General features: G+C 43.5%; 1 protein-coding gene across 2 annotated transcripts in view; it reads left to right on the forward strand.

The window, feature by feature from the left end:
• Positions 1–24,253, forward strand: part of NXN (nucleoredoxin) — a 1,413,319-nt gene that overhangs the window by 860,435 nt on the left and 528,631 nt on the right. For both annotated transcript variants that reach the window (XM_044054313.1, XM_044054314.1), the window contains one exon: positions 23,175–23,308. In XM_044054313.1, coding sequence (XP_043910248.1) covers positions 23,175–23,308 — 134 coding nt within the window. The remainder of the gene's footprint in view (positions 1–23,174; positions 23,309–24,253) is intronic.

The following is a 24,253-nucleotide window of genomic DNA, read 5'->3' on the forward strand; positions in this document are numbered from 1 at the left end:
CAAACAGCAAGAAGTAAGGCGAGATCAAGGACAACAAACATGGAACGTTATGGTGAGTACATAACTTCTTTTTCCTCACTGCTGGCTTGTCTGCCTTAGAATTGCGTTGTAATTACTTGTCGTAGCTAGTTGTTTGATTTGTTTTTGTTACCTTTCCACTTTTGGCGTGTGTTTTTACATTAAGAAGACTGGGACTGCAATTCTAGTGGCAGTAGAAAGGTAGCCTGGTCTGTCCCAGTTGGGAAGAGACACCAGGAGGCTTAAAGTGAAATTGTTTCTTTGGTCAGAGGGCATTTTAGTTGGTTTAGTCACTTTTCTTTGAGAGTATAGAATACACTACTTTTGTTGCACAGTGACGTTTAATAGGGTCTCATGTATGCAGGCAGTTAAAACTAAATTTGCCCTATAAAACTTCTGTAACTTTACCAAATACACAGTTGCTCAAAGAGCAACTTGTTTGCACGTCGAGAGGCACAGCATTAGCTATAGATGTTAAGTTGTCTATCTCGCCTTCATTCTTGCTGGATGGGTTCGGAGCCGACCTCGGCTCCGACTCGGCCACTCTAAAAGCTCGAGAGTTGGTTCCACCGGCTCGAGGCTCCCCTTATATCCCACAATGCTAGGCGAGAGTTACCTCAGATCTCGTTTGCCGCTACAGCTTCGAGGTTGGTTTTTCTACCGGTTCCTGGTAAGTACTATTTTTCTTGTGAAAATTAGTCTTTAAAACCCCTTTAAGTTAATATTTTTTCTTAGTTAGTGTAGGTTAGAAGACTTTTATTCCCTACCCAAAATAATTTCCGTTTCTTTCCCCAAGAACCTTTGGTTCTTCCCTTGGGCCTATAGGCCTTCCCTTCCCTAGTGGAGTGTGTGTGTTTATTGTAGTTTATTGTAGTTTTAAATTACTAGTATTACTACTAAATTTATTGTGTTAACCTGACAGGGTATAACTTGTGTGTTTGTGTGTGTTTGTGTACACCTGTCAGACAAAATGTCTAAAGAAGCAAAGGTCTCGATTCAAGAAGTGTGATGCGTGCTGTCAGAAAATGTCTCTGACAGACGCTCACACTTCTTGTGTCTATTGTCTGGGGCCTTTGCACCTGCAGGACTCCTGTGCTGTGTGCCATGGCTTCAGCCCCAGGGTCCTGCAGGAAAGAAAAATAAATTAATTCTTAGAGGCTTACTGAAGCCAGAGGATTCCCTGTCTGTTTCAACAGGGAAGCCCTCTAAGGCATCTAGGTCTTCGGCTCCGTATCTGAGCCGAGACCTCAGGTTTCTCAACCTTTGTCTTTATCGGCTCCGGCTGGAGTCGATAAGTCTCAGTTCATAGTTTTTGTGGCTCCTCGGCTCCGGCGGAGCCGAGGTTATAAGTTCCGTGTCGGCTCCGACCAGACCTTCGGAGCCGACAACTAGGAAGAGGTCCAGGTCACCATCTCTTGGCTCCGTTCATTCGGCTCCAGGATCTCCCCTGCTGTCTGAACGGAGCCAAAGGTCTCACTCCTCTAGGTCATCGAGGCTGTCGGATCATGACCTTCAGAGGGTAGTGAGTCGACTACTTAAGTCCGTGGCACTGGCCCAGATGCTTCAGAGCCCGACTCATCAGTCGATGCCTGCCCCGGTCCATCAACATTTTCCTCCTTCGACTCTCTTGAGTTCGGAGCCGGGTCGTGTTGGAACCGAGACTGTGATAGCGTCGGAGCCGATACAATTGTCTTCGGCTCCGTCGTCGGCTCCGTTTTCTTCTTTGGAAGAATCTCGGCGCCGGACTTCCCTCGTCGGCTCCGGGGGGGTGAGTGGCATCGGACCCTTGTCCGACCCCCCTCTCCCTCTCGGGGCTTGCGCTGGTGAGTTCGGCTCCGACATCGGCCTCGGAGCCATCACTGTCGGTGCCGAGGGGGGTTCTTAGCTCCTCGGAGCGGGGACCTCTGGCTCTGCCTGACAGGGGTGCATTCGAGGTCATGCGGAGTGTGTTAGAGCCTGGCTCTACTCCACAGTCGGCTCCGTCCGCCCCTCCCTCTATGGTGCCTCAGGGTAAGTCGACTCACTCCCTCATCCCGGACCGCAGAGAGCCAGCTCCTCAGGAGCCCCCTGTGGGATTTCATCCTCTTCCGAGGCCTCTCCTGATTTGGCAGAAGAGCCCCCTCGGAAGAGGAAGTGTAAGAGGAAACACATTGACTCACCTGAGACCATCACGTCAGACACAGATTTGGATGATTCTGAGGGTTCCCCGTTCCCCTTCTGAAGATGTCTCATTTGCAGACATTCTGGAGATCCTGAAACAGAGGGAAATTGGCCAGCCCTCAACCCTTCGGAGGACGAATCTGTGTATCTTGAGGCGTTTGGCTCTCGTCCTTCCACCTCCTGGGTGTCCCTCCCTTGACCCCCTCATGCAGGTGGTTGCTAAGAAGGCATGGACGGCTCCTGATTCAGTGGACCCCACTCCCAGGAGACCCTCTAAGTTCATCACAGCTCCTGCAGACAAGCAATTTTTAACAAAAGGAGTTTCTGTGGATGCTATGGTGGTAGCTGCTGCCACAAAGAAGGAACTGGCTGATCCTTCAGTACCTGTCCATCCACCTAACAAGGAATCTAGGTCCATGGATAGGTAGGAAGCGGATGTTCTCCTCAGCGACATTTACCATGCGTCGCTGAACTACCTGTGCCATTTCACTCGTCTTCAAAGGGACTTGATCAAGGAAGCGAGTGAAATGTTAAAGGATCCTACAGCTGCGGGTTTCCAAGACAAGATGAACACGCAGCTGGCTACCCTAAAGTCCATATCCAACTCCTCCATGCCTCCTTTCTTACGGCTGATGGAGCGAGCAGAGCCGCAGGGACAGGTGTAGCCTTACGTAGGCATGCCTGGATGCGGCTATGCAATTTTGCGGACCCTTTCAAGGCGTCTTTCACGAACTCCCCTTTTGATGGATCATCTCTCTTTGGTCCTCAAGTGAAAGAAACCCTGACTAGGTGCGAGACTGATGGCAAGACCCTTTCTGCCGCCGGAGTCCGTTTTCGACTCCTTCCAGGCCTTACCCCAAAGGCCAGAAGGGTGGAAAGATGTGGTTCCGTAAACAATCTCAAGGGACTTCGCCTGACGACAGAGTCGTTTCCTACCAAAGGCAGAGGTGGGAATAACAATGGTAGACGTCGCCCTAGGGGCAGGGGGTCCGCAGAACCAGGGCAATCGGGAAGCCTTCCTGACAAGCCTTTCAGCATCCCTGAGGTGTTGCCCGACTGCCCATCTTCGGAGGCAGTCGGGGAAGATTGTCACTGTACCCAGAAGCCTGGCTATCCCTGACTCAAGACAAATGGGTACAGTCCATCATTTCAAGGCTATTCTATCCCCTTTCTTCGCTTTCCAAATCAGTCAAAAATCCCTTCCAGATGTTCCACCCGCTCAAAGGGATCTAGCAGCTTTGGAAATTTCAAAACTGCTTGCAAAAGAGCAATTCAGCCAGTGCCAGCAGACCAACAAGGATCCGGCATCTACTCAAGGTTCTTTTTAGTTCCAAAGAAAACAGGGGACTGGAGACCGATATTGGATCTCAGTGTCTTGAACAAATCAGTCAAGAAAACAAGATTTCGGATGGTCACGCTGCAATCCATCCTTCCCTTTTGGGCAAAGGAAACTGGATGTGCTCTATAGACCTTCGGGATGCGTACTATCACATAAAATGAACAGACGCTCCAGAAGATTCCTCCGCTTCAGGCTGGGAACCAGTCATTTTCAGTTCAGGGCCCTGCCCTTTGGTCTCACCACTGCCCCGGTGTTTACCAAATGCATGGCAGTGGTAGCTTCTCACCTGAGACGACAAGGATTCCAGGTGTTTCCATATTTGGACGACTGGCTCCTCACAGCTCCCACCAAGCATCTCCTTCTGATGGCCAGAGATTATACTTTTCGCTTTGTCAAAAACTGGGTATTTCAATAAATTGCGAAAAGTCTGTTTTGTCGCCTTGTCGTACTATTACCTACATAGGCGCAAATCTAGATACTATAAACATGTCTGCAAGGCTAACACACCAAAGGATATCAGACATTCACAAATTGGTATCACTCCTTCTCAACAACAACAGAATCAAAGCCAGGTTAGTTCTAAAGGTGTTGGGAATTATGGCAGCGGCCATACCTCTCCTTCCATTAGCCAGATACCACATGCAGATCCTTCAGTGGATGCTTTTTACTCAATGGTCATACCAGGAACTTCCAATGTCTCACACCATTGTGATCACGCAGGCGTGCAAAAGCATCTCATGTGGTGGATGTCTTCTCCCAGCTCCTGTCGGAAGACCCTTTGTTCCACCTCCTCCGGTTGCTACACTGACAACGGATGCCTCCCTGATCGGGTGGGGGGGGCATTATCAGGGCAGGACAGTCCAGGGCACATGGCAACCAAACGAATGCCACTTGCACATAAATGTTCTGGAGATGAGAGCAGTGCTTTTAGCGTTGCAAGCCCTTCAAGACTCTCTTCCCTTGGGAACAATTGCAATCCAGACAGACAATATGTCTGTAGTGTGGTACATCAACAAACAAGGCGGAACCAGATCATACCCCTGTGTCGAGAAGCACTCAGACTGTGGCAATGGGCGATTTCTTCGCAGCGTTTTCTGATGGCAACGCACATCCCGGAAGCCCAATCATATTGCGGACAAGTTGAGCAGAGCTATTCTCATGCCTCACGAGTGGTCTCTGAAAGACTCTGTAGTGAGAGAAATTTTTCTCAAGTGGGGTCAGCCTTGCTGCGATCTTTTTGCTACTCCCCAAAACTGCAAGTGCAGAGAATATTTCACTCTATTCCCTTTACTAGGCCAACCCAGCAGAGACGCTCTAGTCCAAGTTTGGCCCCGGGGACTTCTGTATGCATTTCCTCCTTTCCCACTGATCTCTCAAGTAATACAGAAAGCTATCGCTCAGAAGGCCTCATTGATCCTCATTGCTCCTTACTGGCCTCGACAAGTGTGGTTCCCCTTTCTACATCGTTTTCTCTTGGAGCGACCGTGGAATCTGGACCTAGTTCCAGATCTCTTGATCCATCAGTCGGGTCAGTTTCATCGCTCCCTCCCCTCTCTGAACCTCACTGCTTGGTTCCTCCAGTTCCAACCGTAGCCAGGTTTCCTCAATTGTCTCACTCTGTTAGAGATATATTGATAGCTTCCCATAAATCTTCCACTCGAAAGATTTATTTGAGTAAGTGGAAACGCTTCTCATATTGGGCACAAGGAAAGGACATAGATCCTTTCACCGCTTCCATCCAACTAGTCCTTGATTTTCTAGCTGAACTCTTCCATGCAGGTTCATCTCCATCTACACTTAAGGTTCAATTGGCAGCTATTTCTAACTTCCATGTGGGTATTTCTGAATCTGCCCTAATGTCCCACAAACTTTGCAAAGCCTTTTTGAAAGGAGTTTTTCTTCTCAGACCTCCTATAAGACATCCTCCTTCTCCTTGGGACCTAAATTTAGTTCTTGCTTCTTTGATTCTTTCCCCTTTCGAACCTTCAGCTTCCTGTTCCTTGAAATTGTTATCATGGAAAACTCTTTTTCTGGTAGCTATTACATCAGCTAGAAGAGTTTCAGAGCTTCAAGCACTCAGTTGTCGTCCTCCTTATCTTTTGTTTCATAAGGACAGAGTATCCTTACGAACTAACCCATCCTTTTGCCTAAGGTGGTCTCGACATCAAATCTAAACCAAAGCATTGACCTCCTGTCTTTTTCCAGAGTATTCCAATAGGTCTGAACAAAAATTACACTGCCTGGATGTCCATCGTCAATTGAGGTACTACTTGGATAGAACAAAACAATTCAGAAAATCTGATCAGCTGTTTGTCTCCTATGAAAGCAGAAAGGGACTTTCAGTTTCAAAGGTATCATTATCCAGATGGCTAACATCTTTGATTTCCCTGGTATATGAAATTAGACAACAAAAATTGCCTAATAAACCTAAAGCCCATTCCACCAGAGCTTTGGCTACTTCTTTAGCCTTCCAAGACAGACTGCCTATTGACACCATTTGTGCAGCGGCTACTTGGGCTACTCCTCACACTTTTATTTCTCATTATAAGTTGGATTTAGCTTCTAGGCATAGAGCTAATTTTGGTTCCACTGTTCTCAGGAGTCTGTTCCGTTAGGCCACCCGGGACAAGGTGCTAGGGACGCGGTCCCATCCAGCAAGAATGAAGGCGAGATAGACAACTTAACATATAGAAGTTATGTTCTTACCATAACGTTCCATGTTAGTTGTCTTCTTCTCGCCTTCTTCTTGCGTCCCACCCTCCTTCCCCCTGGCCTGGACAGACCTAGAGGAGTTGTGATTGTGACCTCTCTTTCTACCACCTCTTTCTTAGACATATGCTGTTGTGCATATTTCCTGGATCAGGATGTAGGTCACCCTTCTTCTTCCTGTTATTAGAGGTGGACTCTGTTTTAGAATGATTCTGTTACTATTATAAGCTGGGGTTAGCTTACAAACGAGATCTGAGGTAACTCTCGCCTAGCATTGTGGGATATAAGGGGAGCCTCGAGCCGGTGGAACCAACTCTCGAGCTTTTAGAGTGGCCGAGTCGGAGCCGAGGTCGGCTCCGAACCCATCCAGCAAGAAGAAGGCGAGAAGAAGACAACTAACATGGAACGTTATGGTAAGAACATAATTTCTATTTTCTACCCTCACAACACTCAAGTCAGACTGCTGTAAACCCCTGCTGCACCACCCTTTGTAGGCCGGGAACCAAGGTGGCAGTGTCTGTCTTATATCAACAACAAACTCAATTCAAGGCTAGTTAAACAGGATGATGCTCTTAAGCATGATAAAAATGCTCTCATCAGTCTAAACAAACAACTAAGAGGGCAAATGAAATCTGCTAAAGTCAAATTTGGGGTAGAGATTGCCTCCCAGATAAAGGACAGCTACAATCTTTAGCCGTGACGAAACCTCAAAAGCAGCACAGACAGTGTGCAGAACTGATTTTTAAATGGAGCTGGAAGACATCACAAGTCTGCTGACAGAACAATTCAGTTCCAATTTGACTCCCTTTCCCAGGCGCCGCCAGGAAAATACCATCATACAAGCCCCCCACCCCCAACTATCACTAGGGAGCAGGTCCTATATGTGCTCTAAGACCAAAAGCAGTGCATTGATGAGCCCTAATAATATCCCAGAATGCCTCCTACATAGCCTGAAACATGACCTGTTAGGACCACTGGAGTTGCTTCTTAACCATAGACTCCAGACAGACTTTGTGCTTTGCAAATAGAGAACTCTGTCAGTCATTCCTCTGCATGTAGGTTCGCCAGGAACTACAGACCCATAAGTCTGGTTAGTCTCATATGTAAAGCCATGGAAAGAAGTGAAATGGAAATGAATAATAAGGAAAACCTTCAAACACTGGATCCATCCCAGTTTGGTTTCATCAATAACAGATCATGCCTATTAAACCTGATAGACTTCTTTGAGAAAGTCACCAAGGCAATGGATGAGGGAAGAATGGTGCATACTTCTTACCTTGACCTGGCTAAGGCATTTGATACAGTACTACACTCCTGACGTTGTAAACAAAGTCTTGGGTGTAGGCATAACCATCCCTCATGCTACGTGGTGACTCTCAGAACTCAGGAAGTCATGATAAGGGAAGCCACCTCTACAAAAAGGCTGGTCACTAGCCATGTCCCTCAGGGCTGTGTGCTGGGCCTGCTCTTTTTTTTTTTTACATCAACTTCTCGGAAGTCGAGGCCAATTTCAAGGGCCAGTGGCTGACCAAGTGTGCAGATGATTGCAAACTTGGAGCAGTCATAGAATCCCCTACTGGAAGGACTAACACAGACTAATGATTGGTGCCAAAGTCACGGCTTAACACTTAATGTCAAGAAATGCACAAGTCTGCCACCCTAGGAAAATTACCTCACTGATAACACACCTCTAAGACTCGAGCTAGTAGTCAGCAATTTGTGTATGTATGTATGTATGTATGTAGATAGTAACCTGATTTTTGATCAACATGTGTCTAAGGTAGTAAGGAAATAATTCTATGTTGCTCAGCTTATAAGCAGAGGCATGGCATCTAAGTCTAAGGACGTCATCGTTCCACAGTATTCGGCCCTAATAAGACCCATCATTGTGTATAGTACCCCCTTCAGTATGTACCTGACCAGGCACGTGCAACTGGAATGTCCATAGAGGTTCCTCACAAAAAAAAAAAAAAATGCAGAGAGTAAACAGCATATCCTGTGCAGATCGCTTCAAAGTCTTATCTCTATAATCTGTTTCCTACAGATTGTTGAGAGGCAATCTGTGCCAGTCATCCAAGGATGCCCTGTATGATAGGCATATATTGACTATATGATAGGCAATCTATGCCTGTTATACAGGGCATCCTTTTATCCCACTGTGATGGATCTTTCGCATATCCAGAAAACAAATAACATCAGAATTGCTTGATCTAAGGATTTAAACTTTGCTTGCGACATAAATAGGACATGTTGGCGGGACAGGCTTCTCATCCATGTGAAACAGAGCTCTTACCTAACCATATTCAAGGGAAACCTGGACCAGTGGATGGGAAATAAATACACGACAGGTCTAGCACACATCTCTAATGGACAAAGCAACTTGTAAATCTTGCCCTTGCTGACATAAACCCCTTAAAATGACCTCAAAGTCGCATAAACTTATGGGATACATTTGGGATGCTTAAATATGCTTATTAAGGTCCTAGTGATTGTTAGCATAGTATACATCTATGAACCAGTGATATCCGTGGTGTCTAGTTTTACCACTGACCCACATCTTTTGTAAACATCAGTAGGGCATGATGTAAAGAGTTTTCCCCATTGGCTAGTGTTCCCCCAACCCTTAGTTAAGGCATAATATTAAAAAGTTATCCCTTGTGTCTAGTGTTCCCACCAGTTGCAGTTACTTGTTAGTCAAGGGAAATGTGCAAGTATAACCTACCCACCACACACACACACACAAGCTACTCCTCACTATCCCTCCTACTGTGACCTCCCAGAAAGACTCAACATTCTCATACATATTCATACATGCAGCCCCACTCATGCACACACCTCCCAACACTACCTGTCCATTAAACCCCCTAGCTAGTCCCTGTACCATGGGGTGAACATGAGCTTTTGTCTGTGCTCATTAAAATGAGCGTCCTTGTTATTTTCTGAATAACATGACTGCGTAAATGTCTTAACACTGGGTTTTCTGGGGTAGAGCACGTGGCTAATTAGCATATGCCTCTTCCCCTTAATACATCATTAGTATTTACCAAGGCCACAAATATTCCTTTGCAGTACTGCACATCTTCATGCTAAAGCACCATGTGAGGGCTGTCTCTGAATCTTTAAATCGGTCCCCAAGTATGTAATCCTTCAGTGTCTTCAGAAAGGTTATGTTACAAAAAGTGTAGTGATAGAACACTATATATGTTTATGCTATGCTCCAGGTTTTCACATTCCTTCTTATGTGTGGTATTTGTGTTAAGTAATGCTAACCAATGAACAGTATAGTGTACTGTGCATGGTCTTTATTGTTACTCTAGTACAATTGCATTACTAAGAACATGCTTTCATTACTGGATGAGTAGTATTTTTAGAAGTGCCTTGTGTTTCACTAAGGAGTGTCAGTTTTGCTTTGTCAATTTACTTTCACAAATAGGTGATATGTACTAGCATACTGCAGTTTTGATGGAGCTGTTATGTTCATTTAATCATTCAGTCTCTTGATACTATGTGAAATAGTCAAAAGTTTTCATCATTGTTAGATAATTTAAAAAATATTCTTGTGTAATAAGTGTCTGCTAACTGAGTTGATTGATATTGAATGACCAATTAATTACATTTATTTACATTAAGGTATAGTGAGCTACATATGTGAAAAACAGCCAGATATAACATTAATTTCCCTCCTTAGATTTACTCAGTTGCATTGTTTGAGGGAATGTTTGCATGTGGGTATGTGAATAGGACAGGAAAGTAGTAGAGTATTTATTTTTTTTTTTGCTTTTCTAACCCACAAGAGATGCTGCATGTCTCTACAAAAGCACTTTCAAAAAAGGATGTAAACAACTTCACTACTATTACTTCATGAGGAATAGTCATAAAATATCAAGTACTTGCATCATGGGAAATTAACTGTCAAAGTTAAAAATGTGCAGTTAGCATGTTAAAGGAGAACTGCGCCCAAATGCCTATGTTTTTCTTTTCAAAAAGCAATATTCCTTCCCTGTAATCCAACACTAATCATGTCACATATGTAAAGAGCATAATTTAATATTTATTTTATGCCCGAGCTAATTTCTGTTTGCCTTTCTTTTCTACATTTGTGTTGTCATCTGTTTCATCATGAAGGCTATTAAGAGTGACAGAGTAATTAGGTTAGGTCACTAGTTTTGGCTATTGAGCCATTAAAAAAAAAAATGGGTCTTAAATATTAATATTTAAATGTGCCTTTAGTTACAGATTGCCAGCATCACACTTCAGATAAATAATGTAGCCTGGAGTCTGAACTAAGGCTTTCAGGCATAGTTTTCAGATGCAAGTGAACAAGAAAACACTAATCGTACTTATTGGTGGTGATGACATAGGCACCAGAATCTCTGATATAGTTATCAGTGCTTAACATACAGGAGCAGGCGCAATTGCACACATCTTGTAGAAGCTGTTAGGGTCTCTACTTGGGTAACCATACCCAAGCCTCTCCCACAATTGTGGTATAAGTGTCAGATCCACAGTTTACCAACTCCTGGAGTGGCATAGACAACAGCAGAGGATCACTCCCCTAGGCAGGTGTGCAGCAGTAAGCTGTACCCTTCCAAACCACCCCAGCCTTTGATGTCCAGGGCTGAGTTACTAATCAAACTCAGGTCACCTGGGTTACAGTCAGCACCATATCCCTCTGAGCCTCAGGTACAGGTTACCTTCTTATCAATTTGTTAAGAGACTATCTCCATTAAGCTCCCACAGTATAGACATTGTGGGAACATAGTCAAGTGCTTGTGAGTGAGTTCTGCTTCTTCAGTGTCTTTTACTTCTTCACTTTGTTGTCAGCATATCTTTAGCCACTACATCCGTCATGTAGATTCTGTTCAAGCCAACGTTTCACATTCAGAAATTCTTGTTATCTTTTGACTTTATAGATGCAATGTAGTACATATGCTTACATGGTGCACAATTAGAATGCTTGTCCTTTAGACAATTTAGCTGGAGACAGACTTTCATTTGAGTGTTGCATCTTGGTTTGACTTCCTGTGCTGTGCAGATAATTGTCTTGATTACTGTGTGCAGAACTGTATTAGTACCTTACAGGTTTATAGGTACTTACTTGCCTTTTGATCTGTGAGGATCTTAAGTAGCCTAGTAATACATTCCCATGAAATGTTTACCTTTTATATATACTTGCAAATAAACCAGAGAAGAGCAAAACATTTACATGTTGCTGCTATCCATGAGGGACAAGGGAGCTAAAATCAGGGGTGAATTTGCAGTTACCCATCCATTCATTCAAATTGCATTTGAATAGTGTAAGAGAAGTACTTTGTATTATATAGAGAGGAAGACAATTCCAAATAAATGCTATTCTTTGTAACACATCTCAGTCCCTCCAACATGTTTTATTTGTGTTGTAAAAGAGATTGAGATTTATTGAGCAGGTGTTTATGCTCCCATTGAACTTGTGAACGTGCAGTAGATCTGACTGGATGGGGTCAGTTGAGGCTCTGTGCATGTGGCAGAGATCACCCTTTGATAGCTTAAATAACTCAGAGGAGGGAAAGGCTTTGAGATGGTCTGCTTGGTTTTTATGATTTATGTCCTTTATTTGGCACCCAACTGAAAGGTCAGCACTCATAATGCCAAGCAAATCTTTTCTTCTTGAAACTTCTTTTTTGCAGGGGACTAGCCCTTCCGTTCAACCTAAATTATATATACCAACTCTGTGATCACCATACCTTGAAGAAAAGAGAATATATTGGAAAAAGGCAGTTTTGAACATGGTATATGTAAGTCTGATTTTTCGGCCATTAGGTCTTTGTGTTTCAGGAGTCACTCTAGCAGGTCCCATCATTTCAAATTGTAACCATTTGATTTTCTTAGAAAGTGTTGTGGGCATTCGAGTTGTATATCAAATGTTTGGACAGGTACATACCGAAGGGGGGATTATACTCTATGATTGGCCTGATAAATACAGAATACACTGGAATGATCATATCCCTGGACTTGGATGCCATACCATTTGCAATAAGTTGTGTGATGAAAAAGAACTTTCTTACAATAGTGGAGACATAGTGATCAAAAAACAGTTTGTCTGCATAGTTTTCCCAGGTTCTTAACTACTGGATCAGCTTTCAGGGGTGTGTTACAAAGGATGACTTGGTTACTGAAAGATACTATTGTACATTTCTTGGCAATTAGTTTTGGTCCATAGTTTTGACTCCAGCTACTGGTTTGGTTTGGGAAAGGTCTCTTGGATAAGCTTGGTGTCCTCTGGGAATTTATGATTGTCCCAAGTTTATAGTCATCTGCAAACTTAAACAGCCATAAACCCTTAACAGGAGCTTTGACCTCCGAGAAGTAAATGCCAAGGAGGCATGGTACCTTGGTTAGACTTGCATTTAATGGACACCTTTAGCTTGATCTAAGAGCATTTGTTTGCCCATTATTTGGAGGGGGAGGTCTTAGCATAAAAAAAAAAAAAAAAAAGATGGCATAGGTTCTGCTATCTTTATAACTGGTTGTTCCGCTGATGGCTTGGTATGGGAAATTAGCCACATGTCCTTACTGATGTAAACTGCTAAAAGTCTTACAGTTTGGAAGTCTGTGTCTAGCAGAATCCCATTTGTATACAGGTTTCCACTAGCAAAACTCATTCTATTTGGGAATCTACAATTGTAGCAGGTACTAAAACAGTACATGTTCTTCATCTCACATTGCTGCAGTCCTTACATATGGGTACTCCGCTGTCCTCGGTCGGCCCGAATACCAAAGTATTAGGCTGACGTCGGTCATGGGCGCTCAGATCTGACATCAGAGCGTCAGGGTATTAAAGCGCATGACCGACATCATATCCTCAGTCTTTTTTGCTGCATGGTCCGATGCAGAAGCAGCGTTGCAAGTGCCGTTCGGCGTTCTGAAATTTTCGTATTCTGAGTTTCAGACCGAAACCAAGTTGGGCTAAGTACCCCGTTAGGGAATATTTTTGTTTTTTCTTGCCTCAGTTAATTCCGGATGTCAGAAAAAGTGAATAATTGTATTTCTTGTGGGAAACAGATACCGCATAGGGATTACCACTCTCTTTGTATTCCTTGTTTGGGACCTGAGCACGACGTAGTCGGGTGTCGCTTTTGTGCTAGGTTTAATAAGCGCACCATTAAACGTAGGTTAGATTGCGCTAGGCTTGTCTTCGGTAAGCGGTGTAATTATAATATGCCATCAGATCCTCCGACGCCCGCTACCGCGAAGAAGCGCAAAGACAAATCTTTAAAGTCCAGACAAGATGAGTCGTCCGTTCCGGACGCCGGCTCTTTAGAAACTACGGTGGAATCTGTGGATCCAGCCGAGGTTTCAGTTGAGTCTCAGGGGGAGGCTTTCATTTTGCAGGATGTGGCCTCTCAGGAGTCAGGGCAGGCTGAGGGGGCCTCTCAGGTTGCTGTTCTCCCTTCCTTGCCTAAGGTGGTTAGGCCTTCTCCTTCTGTCTCTAAGGCTCCTTCTAAAGGCAGGCCTGGTTTGCCTTCCACGGGTGTCAGCCCTAGTTCTGCAGGTTCTGTGCCTAAAAAACACATGCTTAAAATGGCAGAAGATTTAATTTCTTTAATCAGGGGTTCTATGCCCCCTCCTGATAAGAGGCCTAGGGTGGAGCCAGAGGTGGAAAGTTTAGAGCAGGCTTCAGATTACTCAGAGTCTTCGGCTGAAGACATTCAGGATTTTCCTCCTTATTCTGATTCAGACGCAGAGGATTCCACTCCTTCTGCTTCTCCTCCAGAGGATTTTCTTTTCAGAAACCCTGCATTCCATGAGGGAACATTTTAAATGGGAAGGTCAGGATTTTTCAGATTCGAAAGAGGCTTAGGGAATTTTTGTTTTACCACAACATAGGCCCTTGGCTATACCTCCTGTTTTGGATGTTGTTCAAGACGTTTTCTCGAGGCTTCCCTTAATCCAGACTCTCTGACTCCTGCCAGTTAAGCCAGACAGGTATTACAGAGTACCTGAGGCTCATAAATATCTGTATAAGAGTCCAAGGGCTGACCCAGAAACTATTAGCCAGGGACCTAAGGGTGTCAGGGCTTCTGTTGTAAAGAATCCAGTTCCTATTGATAAAGAGGCTAGAGCTTTGGATAGATGGGGTAAGAAAGTGTATACCTCTTCCACTTTAGCAATGAGGGCTTTGAATTGCCAGTTTCATATGTTGAAGTATCAGAATTTTCTTCTTACTCAACTAAAATCTAAAGTGGATGCTTTGGCAGAGGGCATAGAGTGTAAAGAATTACAGGATTTGGTACATGCCTCTGAACAGGTGGGTAAGCATTCTTTGCAGTGTGGTTTCGATGCTTTACAGGCTTCTTCCAGGGTGGCTGCCACTGGTTCAGTTATTCGCAGGCACGCCTGGCTTAAGGATCAGAATTTGTCAGAGCATGTTAAAACTAGAATTTTGGATGCTCCTTTACAGTCTGAAGTTTTGTTTGGTTCTCCTATGGAATCTGTCTTGAAGAAAATGGAAGACAAGGCTAAGTCTATGCAGACTGTTAAAGATTTTTTGCAGGTGCAGCCTCCTAAGTTTAGCAGGAATTGGCCTACTAAGGGATGGGCTTATCCTTCTTCTGACTCGCAGTCTAGGGGTAGATCTAGACGTGGTAGGGGCAGTGCTCAGAGTACTTTCAGGCCTAGGACGTGGAGTTCCCCTGCAGAATCTACAGGTGAGGGCAGGGGCCAGTCCTTTCGTAAACAGGCCCAATGACCTGCATTTTCAGCTGCCAGATTCTTCCTGTCTGGCAGCTCCTTTGGGAGGAAAGTTGGCACTCTTCAAGCAAAACTGGCTTTTAGTCACCCAGGACAAATGGGTGTTGGACATTATAGACCGAGGCTACAAGTTTTATTTCCATACATTGCCTCCTTTCAAAGGCATGCCAGACGTTCCTCCTCAGCAAAGAGTAGAGGCTCACAAGCAGATTTCTTTACTTCTTCAAATGGGGGCTATACAGCAGGTCCCTCTGTCAGAGGTGGGCCTAGGATTTTATTCTCGCCTGTTTCTAGTACCAAAGAAAGGAAACACTTGGAGACCGATTTTGGATTTATCTATTCTCAACACATACCTAGACATTCCAAAATTCAAAATGTTGACGTTGCAACAACTTCTACCTCTGTTGGGCAAAGATCACTGGATGGTAACTCTGGATCTCAAAGAGGCTTATCTTCATGTTCCTATCAGGCCCAGTTGCAGGAGGTACCTGCGTTTTCGGGCTGGGACTTTACATTATCAGTTCTCTGCATTGCCCTTTGGCTTATCTACTGCCCAGGGTGTTCACAAAGGTTCTGGCTCCAGTGATAGCCTTCTTCAGGTTAAGAGGAATACAGATTTATCCTTATTTGGACGATTGCCTGATTCTTGCTCAAGACAAGTACGAACTTCTTCATCATCTACAGTATGTGATGGCAGTGTTAAGGTGCCTAGGGTATTCTGTGAACGAAACAAAGTCCAGTCTAGTACCCTCTCGGGAAATGTGCTTTCTGGGTGTGAGACTGAATACAGCTTCCCAGATGGCCTTTTTGACCCCGGACAAGCAAAAGAACCTTACTCTTTACTTCCATCAATTGTCTCTACGGTCCAGGCTGACTGCAAGGACAGTCCTTCAAGCCTTGGGGTTCATGGCATCTTGTATTCTGGTGCTTCCCAATGCCAAACTGCATATGAGGAAGCTACAATGGTATCTCAAAAATGTATGGACACAACACTGCCATGATCTGGACACTGTCATTCAAATAATACCTTGCATTCAAAAGGAATTTTTGTGGTGGGCTCAGGAATGTCACCTAAACAAGGGACTCTCTGTGACCCGACCAGAGGTGAGTCAGATTTTAACGACAGATGCCTCGGACAAGGCTTGGGGAGCACACCTCAATGGAAAATGGGTGCAAGACACGTGGCCTGCCAGACTTCAACATTTACATATCAACTTGAAGGAGATGTTAGCAGTCCAATTTGCATTAATGGCTTTCAAGGATTTACTTCACCCAGGGCAAGTGTTGATTCTAACAGACAACACAACTGTCATGTGGTACATCAACAAGCAAGGGGGAACCCATTCGTACCCACTTTGCAGGCAAGCAATGATTTTGTGGGAGACTGCTCTCAGTTTACACCTCAATCTTCAGGCAAGGTTTCTACCAGGAGCACAGAACTCCTTAGCAGATGTTTTGAGCAGACAGATAGTGGATCCCCACGAGTGGAAATTGGATCCTCATGTATTTCGAAAATTGACAGTGATATGGGGAACTCCAGACATAGATCTGTTCGCTTCTCCACTAAATTTCCAGTTGCCAAAGTTTTGCACAAAAATGTTTCATCCCACAGCTTGGAAAGTGGATGCTCTATCATTCAGTTGGAGCAATCTTCACGTCTATGCCTTTCCACCTCTGCCTCTCCTCCCCAAGGTACTCTTGAAGGTCAGACAAGACAAGCCCTCCATGATACTAATAGCTCCAGATTGGCCTCGACAGCACTGGCACCCTCTGCTGAGGAGTTTAGTATGGGAGCCTCCATGGCCTTTGCCTTCGATTCCGCACCTTTTGTCACAGGAGGGCAATCATTTCCTCAATGTCAGGATTCAGTCCCTGCATCTAACAGCCTGGCATATTCTGTTCTAGAACCTGGAGGGTCGCAGCTTCCACAACAAGTTTTGAATGTTATTTTGGAGGCCAGAAGGCCTAGTACAAGGAAAGTTTATGCTGATAAATGGAGGAGATTTTTAATTTGGAGCAAAACAAAGGGCTTTGATGTTTCCAGGCCTGATTTAAGTGTTTCTCTTCAATATCTTACAGAATTATTAGACAAGGGTTTGTCTTTCTCCTCTATAAAGTTCATGCTGCAGCCATTTCTGCTCACTATGACTGTGACCCTCCATTATTCTCTCATCCTTTGTTTAAGCAATTTCTTAGAGGGGCAAAGAACATAAGACCCCAGAGAGCTCCTACTCCTGCCTGGGATCTCAATTTTGTGTTGGAAAAACTTACGTTACCTCCTTTTGAACCTGCAGCTACTGCTGAGTTAAAGTTTTTGTCTTGGAAGACTGCTTTTTTGTTGGCCATTACGTCTGCTAGGAGGGTTTCTGAATTACAGGCTCTTATGGCAGTTGAACCCTTCCTAATTTTTCATAAGGATAGGGTATCTCTGCGTACTAATCCTACTTTTATGCCTAAAGTGGTTTCAAATGTGGCCCTGAACCAATCAATTCATTTGCCTACTTTTTATGCGGATCCCCAAAATAAAGGGGAGAAAATTTTGCACACTTTGGATATTCACAGGCAGTTAAGTTATTATTTGAGCAGGACTAAAGGGTTCAGACAGTCTCAGCAGTTGTTTGTTTCTTTTGCTTTGGGTTCTCAGGGGAAACCGGTTTCAAAACAAACTATTTCTAAGTGGATTGGCTTTTGTATTGCTTTTTGTTATTCTCATCATGGTAAGGAGATTCCGGCTGGAATCAGACCTCACTCCACTAGGGCTACTGCCACTTCTACAGCTTTTTTAAGGGGAGTAGCTACTAAAGACATTTTGGAAGCAGCTACTTGGAGTTCAGTGCATACTTTTTCTAAACATTACCACCTTCCTCTTTATTCCAAATCTAGGGCTGGATTTGCCACTGCAATCTTACAGGGCATTCTGGCAGCTCCCAATGCTTTATGATTTTGCCAGCCTCCCTTTACCTCTGCTTTGGGATTCTACCCATATGTAAGGACTGCAGCAATGTGAGATGAAGAACATAGTACAGTTTTGTACCTACCATAAATGTAGATGTTCGAAGATCCACATTGCTGCAGTCCAATTTACCCTCCCTCCTTCCCCTCTGTAGTTTGGAATGGTTGTATGTTTTGGGAGGTAGCTGTTATTTGTACATGCCTTTTGGGAAGTATTCTATTTTTGGCTGTGGCCTTTCCTTTTAGGGCCTTCTGACATCTGGGGCAAGAAAAGACTGAGGATATGACGTCGGTCATGCGCTTTAATACCCTGATGCTCTGATGTCAGATCTGAGCGCCCATGACCGACGTCAGACTAATACTTTGGTATTCGGGCCGACCGAGGACAGCGAAGTACCCATATGTAAGGACTGCAGCAATGTGGATCTTCGAACATCTACATTTATGGTAGGTACAAAACTGTACTTTTCCTACTGCAGGAAAGTAGTTACTATTTAGGTACAAGTAGTAGTCGTACAACTGTGGTTTATTTTCAGCCTTTCCGTTATCCTGGTTGTGTCACTGGACTAATACTCTACAAGCAGTTGTTTAGTTTGCCCCAGGATATATTGTGTGACCAACATGCCACAGATCAGCACAGGGATACCAGTAACATAGTGGAAGGGAAATAAGCTTCTTATTAAATGTATTAAACTGTGAAACACTTCAAGAAATGTAAAGAATAAGAAAGGATTTAAAATATGAAAGATTGGTCAAGGAATGTATTAATGTATCAAAAATGTAGAGTAACGTAGAGTAACACGGGTCACAGTTAAGAGTCATATCATCAGAGATTGTGTGGCAATATAGTAACCACTAAATAGGGAAGGTACACTTGGAAGTTCATCTGATGATCTTAGTGGCATAAGAACCTGGCAAGGAGCTTGTATGCAGAAGCAGGGAAATGCACTGCAGAACAGGGGGGAGTGGAAAGTCATAGTGCATAGATCATATGTAAGTACCATTTTGAAAGGGTACTGGAAAGGTTGAGGAAGCTGAAAGGATAACAGCTAAAACAATTTGCATACTTCGCACCGCTCTGGCGACCCCTAACCAGGAAGTCGAAAGACTCAAAAAAGATAAGATATTCTATGAGATTAGGCTAAGGAGATAAACCATACTTTAAAGGAAATAGAACTACAAATGACAATGAAGAAATAGGGCAGTTAAAGGCCTCAAAATGCCTTTCTTAGGTTTGTGCTTTCCTTTGTAACCACCAGCATCTCTTTAAGCATGTTACTGTCTTGATCTCTGTATAATATATTCTTCAAGAAGCTAGAAGATCTGATGTTGTCCTTTTCATTCTTCCTCATGAATGGGTCTAGGATCCGATCCTCTGATCCAACTCTGCTGCATACACAAGAATTTGTATCCAATTCTTGGGTTCCTCTCTCTACCCGCAATGCACTATTCTGTCTCCATCTCCTCAGATCTTGTTTGCCACAATCATGACAAGAAGACTGATTGTTCTCGAGCTGTCAGAGAAATCTTTTTTTGGAAAATTTTCTTGTAAAGTTTTTGACAAATTTTTTGCTCATAGTTAAGTTTTTTCTTTTTTCCTGCCTCCAGTTATCGCAGGCATTAGGACTTTTCCTTTCTGTATTCCTTCCATTATTCTTGCTCCCTTTGTGCCTTTCTTGGGACTTTTTCTTCCTTCTCATTTCTATATCTTTATCTATGTATCTATATTTATGTGTATACATATATATGTATAGATACAGATAGATGTAGATATATATAAAGTAGTATGTGGCTTAGTGTATAGCTCATGCTTTATTAACCTCTAGTATAGTAATTATAGTTATTACAGTTGAGGCTTACTGTTTCTCTGTTTCTGAAATGTCGGAGAAACCCACCAGTTTCAAGAATTGCACTTCTTGTGAGCATAAAATCCCCAGTTCTGATGCCCACAAGAAGTGCATTTACTGCCTGGGGCCTGAACATCTTAAACCCTCCTGTCCAAAGAAAGAAACTCCCCGACATTCCAACCAGTCAGGGGGAATATGCAGCTCAAGAAATAAAAAAAGCTGCTACAAAAAAGAGTCATCCAGGATGTCCCACCAAAACAGGATTTGGAACTTACTCCCACTTCTTTTTATTGCCAAAGAAAATAGGGGACCTGAGCCTTATTTTGGATCTAAGCAATTTGGAGCAGTATGTAAAGAAGTCAAAGTTCTGAATGGTTACGGTTCAGTCCATCCTGCCTCTTCTGCACAAGAATGATTAGATGTGCTTTATACATATCCAGGATGCATACTATCACATCAAAATAGACAGGCACTCCAGGAGACATCTGCACTTTCAGCTGGTAGGCATTCATTTACAGATTAGAGCACTGCCTTTGGGGTTCACCACAGCCCCCAGGGTGTTCACCAAATGCATGGAAGTCATGACAGCTCACTTGACACTCACCACCCCATCCAAGCATCAACTTCTACAAGCCAGAGATTACTTACTCCAGATCTCCAGCACCTTAGGCATCTCAGTAAACCATGCCAAATCCAACCTACTTCCCATACAGACTCTGGAATTTATAGGAACTCAACAGAATACTATGACACAAGTGGCATCCTTACCTCTTTGTCGCATCACATCATTGAGAAATCAGCTGTGGGTCATACTGTGTCTCATCCATGTTCTCCAGCAAAACAAGTGCTATAAGCTCTTGGGTCGATGTCAGCTGCCATGTTTCTAGTTCCTCCAACAAGATTCTTTATGCGAATACTTAAGTGGACCTTGGCGGTACAGTGGTCCATTTTTTACCAGCTTTTATCATTTCCTGTGAGACACTCTCCAATCTGCAAACATCATGTTCACAGGTGGATCCTGTCCAACGACCTGTTTGTGGGCAGGCCATTCTTCCTTCCTCCCCCCAATCATCACAGTGACCATGGATGTTTCCCAACTGGGGTGTGGGGGGCAATTTCTGGGAAAGATGTTCCAAGTTGCATATTAATGTCCTAGAGATGAGAGGAGTCCTAGCATTGCAAGCCTTTAAGGACGTTCTCCCTCTAGGGACTATTGCAGTCCACACAGACAATGTGTCAGTAGTTGGGTACATCAGCAAACAAGGAGGAACCCGTTCCTACCCTCTGTGCAGAGAGGCCGTGAGGGTCTAGGAATGGGCAATCTCTTCAGACCGCTTTCTCATGGCAATGCATATACCAGGGAAAACTAACACACTGGCAGACGACTTAGCAGGTCCATTCTAATTCCTTGAGTGGTCCTTCAATCAGTCAGTAACGAATATGGTCTTCAGCCGCTGGGGCCAGCCTTAGTGTAACCTGCTTGCTTCACCTCTTACCAACAAGTGCAGCAAGTACTTTGCTCTGATCCTCCCTCTGAGGGAGTCACCGAGGGATGTTCTGATTCACAATTGGCCCTCGGGACTCCTCTGTGCCCACCCTCCTCTTCCTCTGATCCTGAAGTTCTTACAGAAGGCAAGCAGGGTAAAGAGCCAAGTCATCCTCATTGCTCCCTTCTGCCTCGAAAGGTATGGTTCCCCTTCCTCTGGTCTCACTTGAAATATCCTCCACGGATACTGGAACCCACTCAGGATCTTTTATCTCATCCATCAGGGGCCCAGCATCTCAGTCTTCATGGCCTCAAGCTGTCCACATGGTTTCTGTACTTCTAGTGATAGACAATCCACGCTTGCTTCTCCAGTTTGTAACATTATTTTGGCTTCCCAGAAGGCCTCCACTAAGAAAGTCTAAAAAAGCAAATGGAAAAGATTTTCTATTTGGGCTTCTGATCAGAATATTGACCCCTTTTCAAGTACTTACTTCAGCCATTCTTTTTTTTCTCACTACTCTTTTCAAGGAAGGGATAGCTTTTCTACTGTTAAACTTCAATTGGCAGCCATTTCCAACTTCCTCGCTGGAAATTAATTATTCTGTCTGGCATCTTCTAATTTATGTAAAGCTTTCATAAAGGGAGTTTTTCTCCTTAGACCTCTGATAAAAGATCCCTCTCCTCCTTGGAATATAAGTGTGGCCCTTCAGGAGATAACTCAGAATCCCTTTGAACCAGCGGACAAATGCAATATGAAGTTTCTTTCTTGGAAAATGATTTTTTTAGTAGTTATCACTTCAGAAAAAAGAATTTCTGAGCTTCAGGCCCTATTGGCTAGAACTCCTTACATTATTTTTCATAAGGATAGGGTGTCTCTACGGACCAACCCTTCCCTTCTGCCTGAAGTGGCTACAGAGACTAATATTAACCTATCCATACAATTACCAGTTTTCTTTCCAAACTTTAGAAATAAGAGTGAATATATGCTTCACCTTTTTGACATTCACAGACAATTACATTTTTATCTTCACAGAACAAAACAGTACAGGAAGTCTGATCAGCTGTTTGTATCCTTTTTCCCTAACCGCTTGGGTCAGACAGTTTCCAGAATTACTCTGGCCAAATGGATTACTGATTATATCTCGTGTATTTATTCTCAAAAAAAGTTTGGAATTGCCTCACCCTCCTAGAGCTCATTCCACTAGATCTATGGCTACTTCATCTGCTTTTTTCTCAAGAACTTCATTGACGGCATCTGCACTGCAGCCACTTGGTCAAAGACTCATACCTTTGTTACACATTGCAAATTAGACAGTCTCCAGAAGCAGAGCTTCCTTTGGTTTGACAGTGCTCCAGCATACCCTTCCGTAAGGGCCCCCGAGAATTACGTAGCTGGGTACTCTGACCCATTCGTGAGGAAGAATGAAAAGGACAACATTAGATTTAGAATATGTGTACTTACCATAACTTGGCATCTGTATTGCCCATTTTCATTCTTCCTCACCTTCCCTCCCAGCCATCCCCAGGCCTTGTCACTCCTAGAAGCATCTGTCAGATGATATTGGAACATTTAAGCTCCTGGTTTTAGCCTCGAGCCTTTTTCTCATATCTGTTCTGTCTCTATAACAAGTGAGCATTTAGGCAACAAACTTGATCTGAGGAGCTGGAGACAGAATACAGCATTATGGTAGAGGGAGGAGTTCGAAAATTGGACCTGAAGTCTTGTGTATGCGGCCAAGTTGGATCCAACGATCTGATCTTAGACCCAGTAATGAGGAAGAATGAAGCTGGACAACACAGATGCCAAGTTATTGTAAGTACATAACTTCTAAATTTACAGCATAGTCTTTGAAGATTGGTGATGAGCTTTATGCTCTAGCACTGAAATTACAGTTTTTATTTATTTATTTTTTCTGTTTCTTTATTGCATCAGGTCTGGAGTTTCCCTGGGGCCCCATACCCTTCTATGAGGTAATTGCAGGAAGTCTTCTCCAAAGCAATGGCCAGTTACAAGACAGTAGCATTCTAGAAGGATCCTATGTTGGAGTCTACTTCTCTGCACACTGGGTGAGGAACCACCTACTTTTATGTTTTTATAGTACATTTCATTGTGTTTTTATAGAACATTTCATTGTGTTTCATTTTTATGTTGTGTTTTTAATTTCCTTTCAAGGAAATGTATAATTGGGTGTGCTGGGGATGTGTCAGTGCATGTTAGAGATTCATTATTTCAAATGCTGAGTTCCTACTAATGTATTACAGTGATGCATTTTTACATGTCCCATGTTGTGGGTAATGTGGAAGTTGAGTATTACCACTGTTTGTTTGTATTTCATTTGTTGATTTCACAGCAGCATCATGAATGTTTCTTGTATCAGGGAGGCATTAATCCTATGATGGTACCAGATTGTACAAAGCACACTGCCTGGGAAAGAGTAATGATCCAGTGTGTTCCCTTGCATTGATGCTTTAACCTTCAAAGTAGCAAGATCACATCACACTTCATTAAGTTGTTTGTATTATACTCCTGCAAAGATTAGAAGAAAATGCATTGTTTAAATGAGTTGATCTTGGATTACAGCCGTGCAGTGAATCATGTTTGCCTTGATTTTAGTTTAACAATTGCTTCTGTGCTCATACTGGTGGTGGCTGAACTGCTTTTAATGGCGGAGCAGTGCTGTAGCCATGGAGATGGAACAGCTTTAATGATGTCAGTATACCAAACCTCACTTAAATCCTGTGTGATGGGTCAAAATAGCATTCTAAAGCACATTGCATAATGCATCCCATGTCTGATTCGTTTGCTAGGAACTCTCTGTCATTCTGTCATCAAGCAGCTATAGTGCTCTGTAAACTATAGGCTTTGTAACAAAAGTCATAAAACCTAGGATGGAAATGAATATGCTGTAAAAGAGAACATTAACAAAACACATTATGTGCAATGAGACTTTAAAATGCTTTATCCCTTAAAAATTTAACCTGCAATTCTTATCGTCTCTTCCTGCTATTTAC

This window comes from Protopterus annectens, chromosome 13.part0 (assembly GCF_019279795.1).
Source record: "Protopterus annectens isolate FY-2018-M chromosome 13.part0, PAN1.0, whole genome shotgun sequence".
Lineage (NCBI taxonomy): Eukaryota > Metazoa > Chordata > Ceratodontiformes > Protopteridae > Protopterus > Protopterus annectens.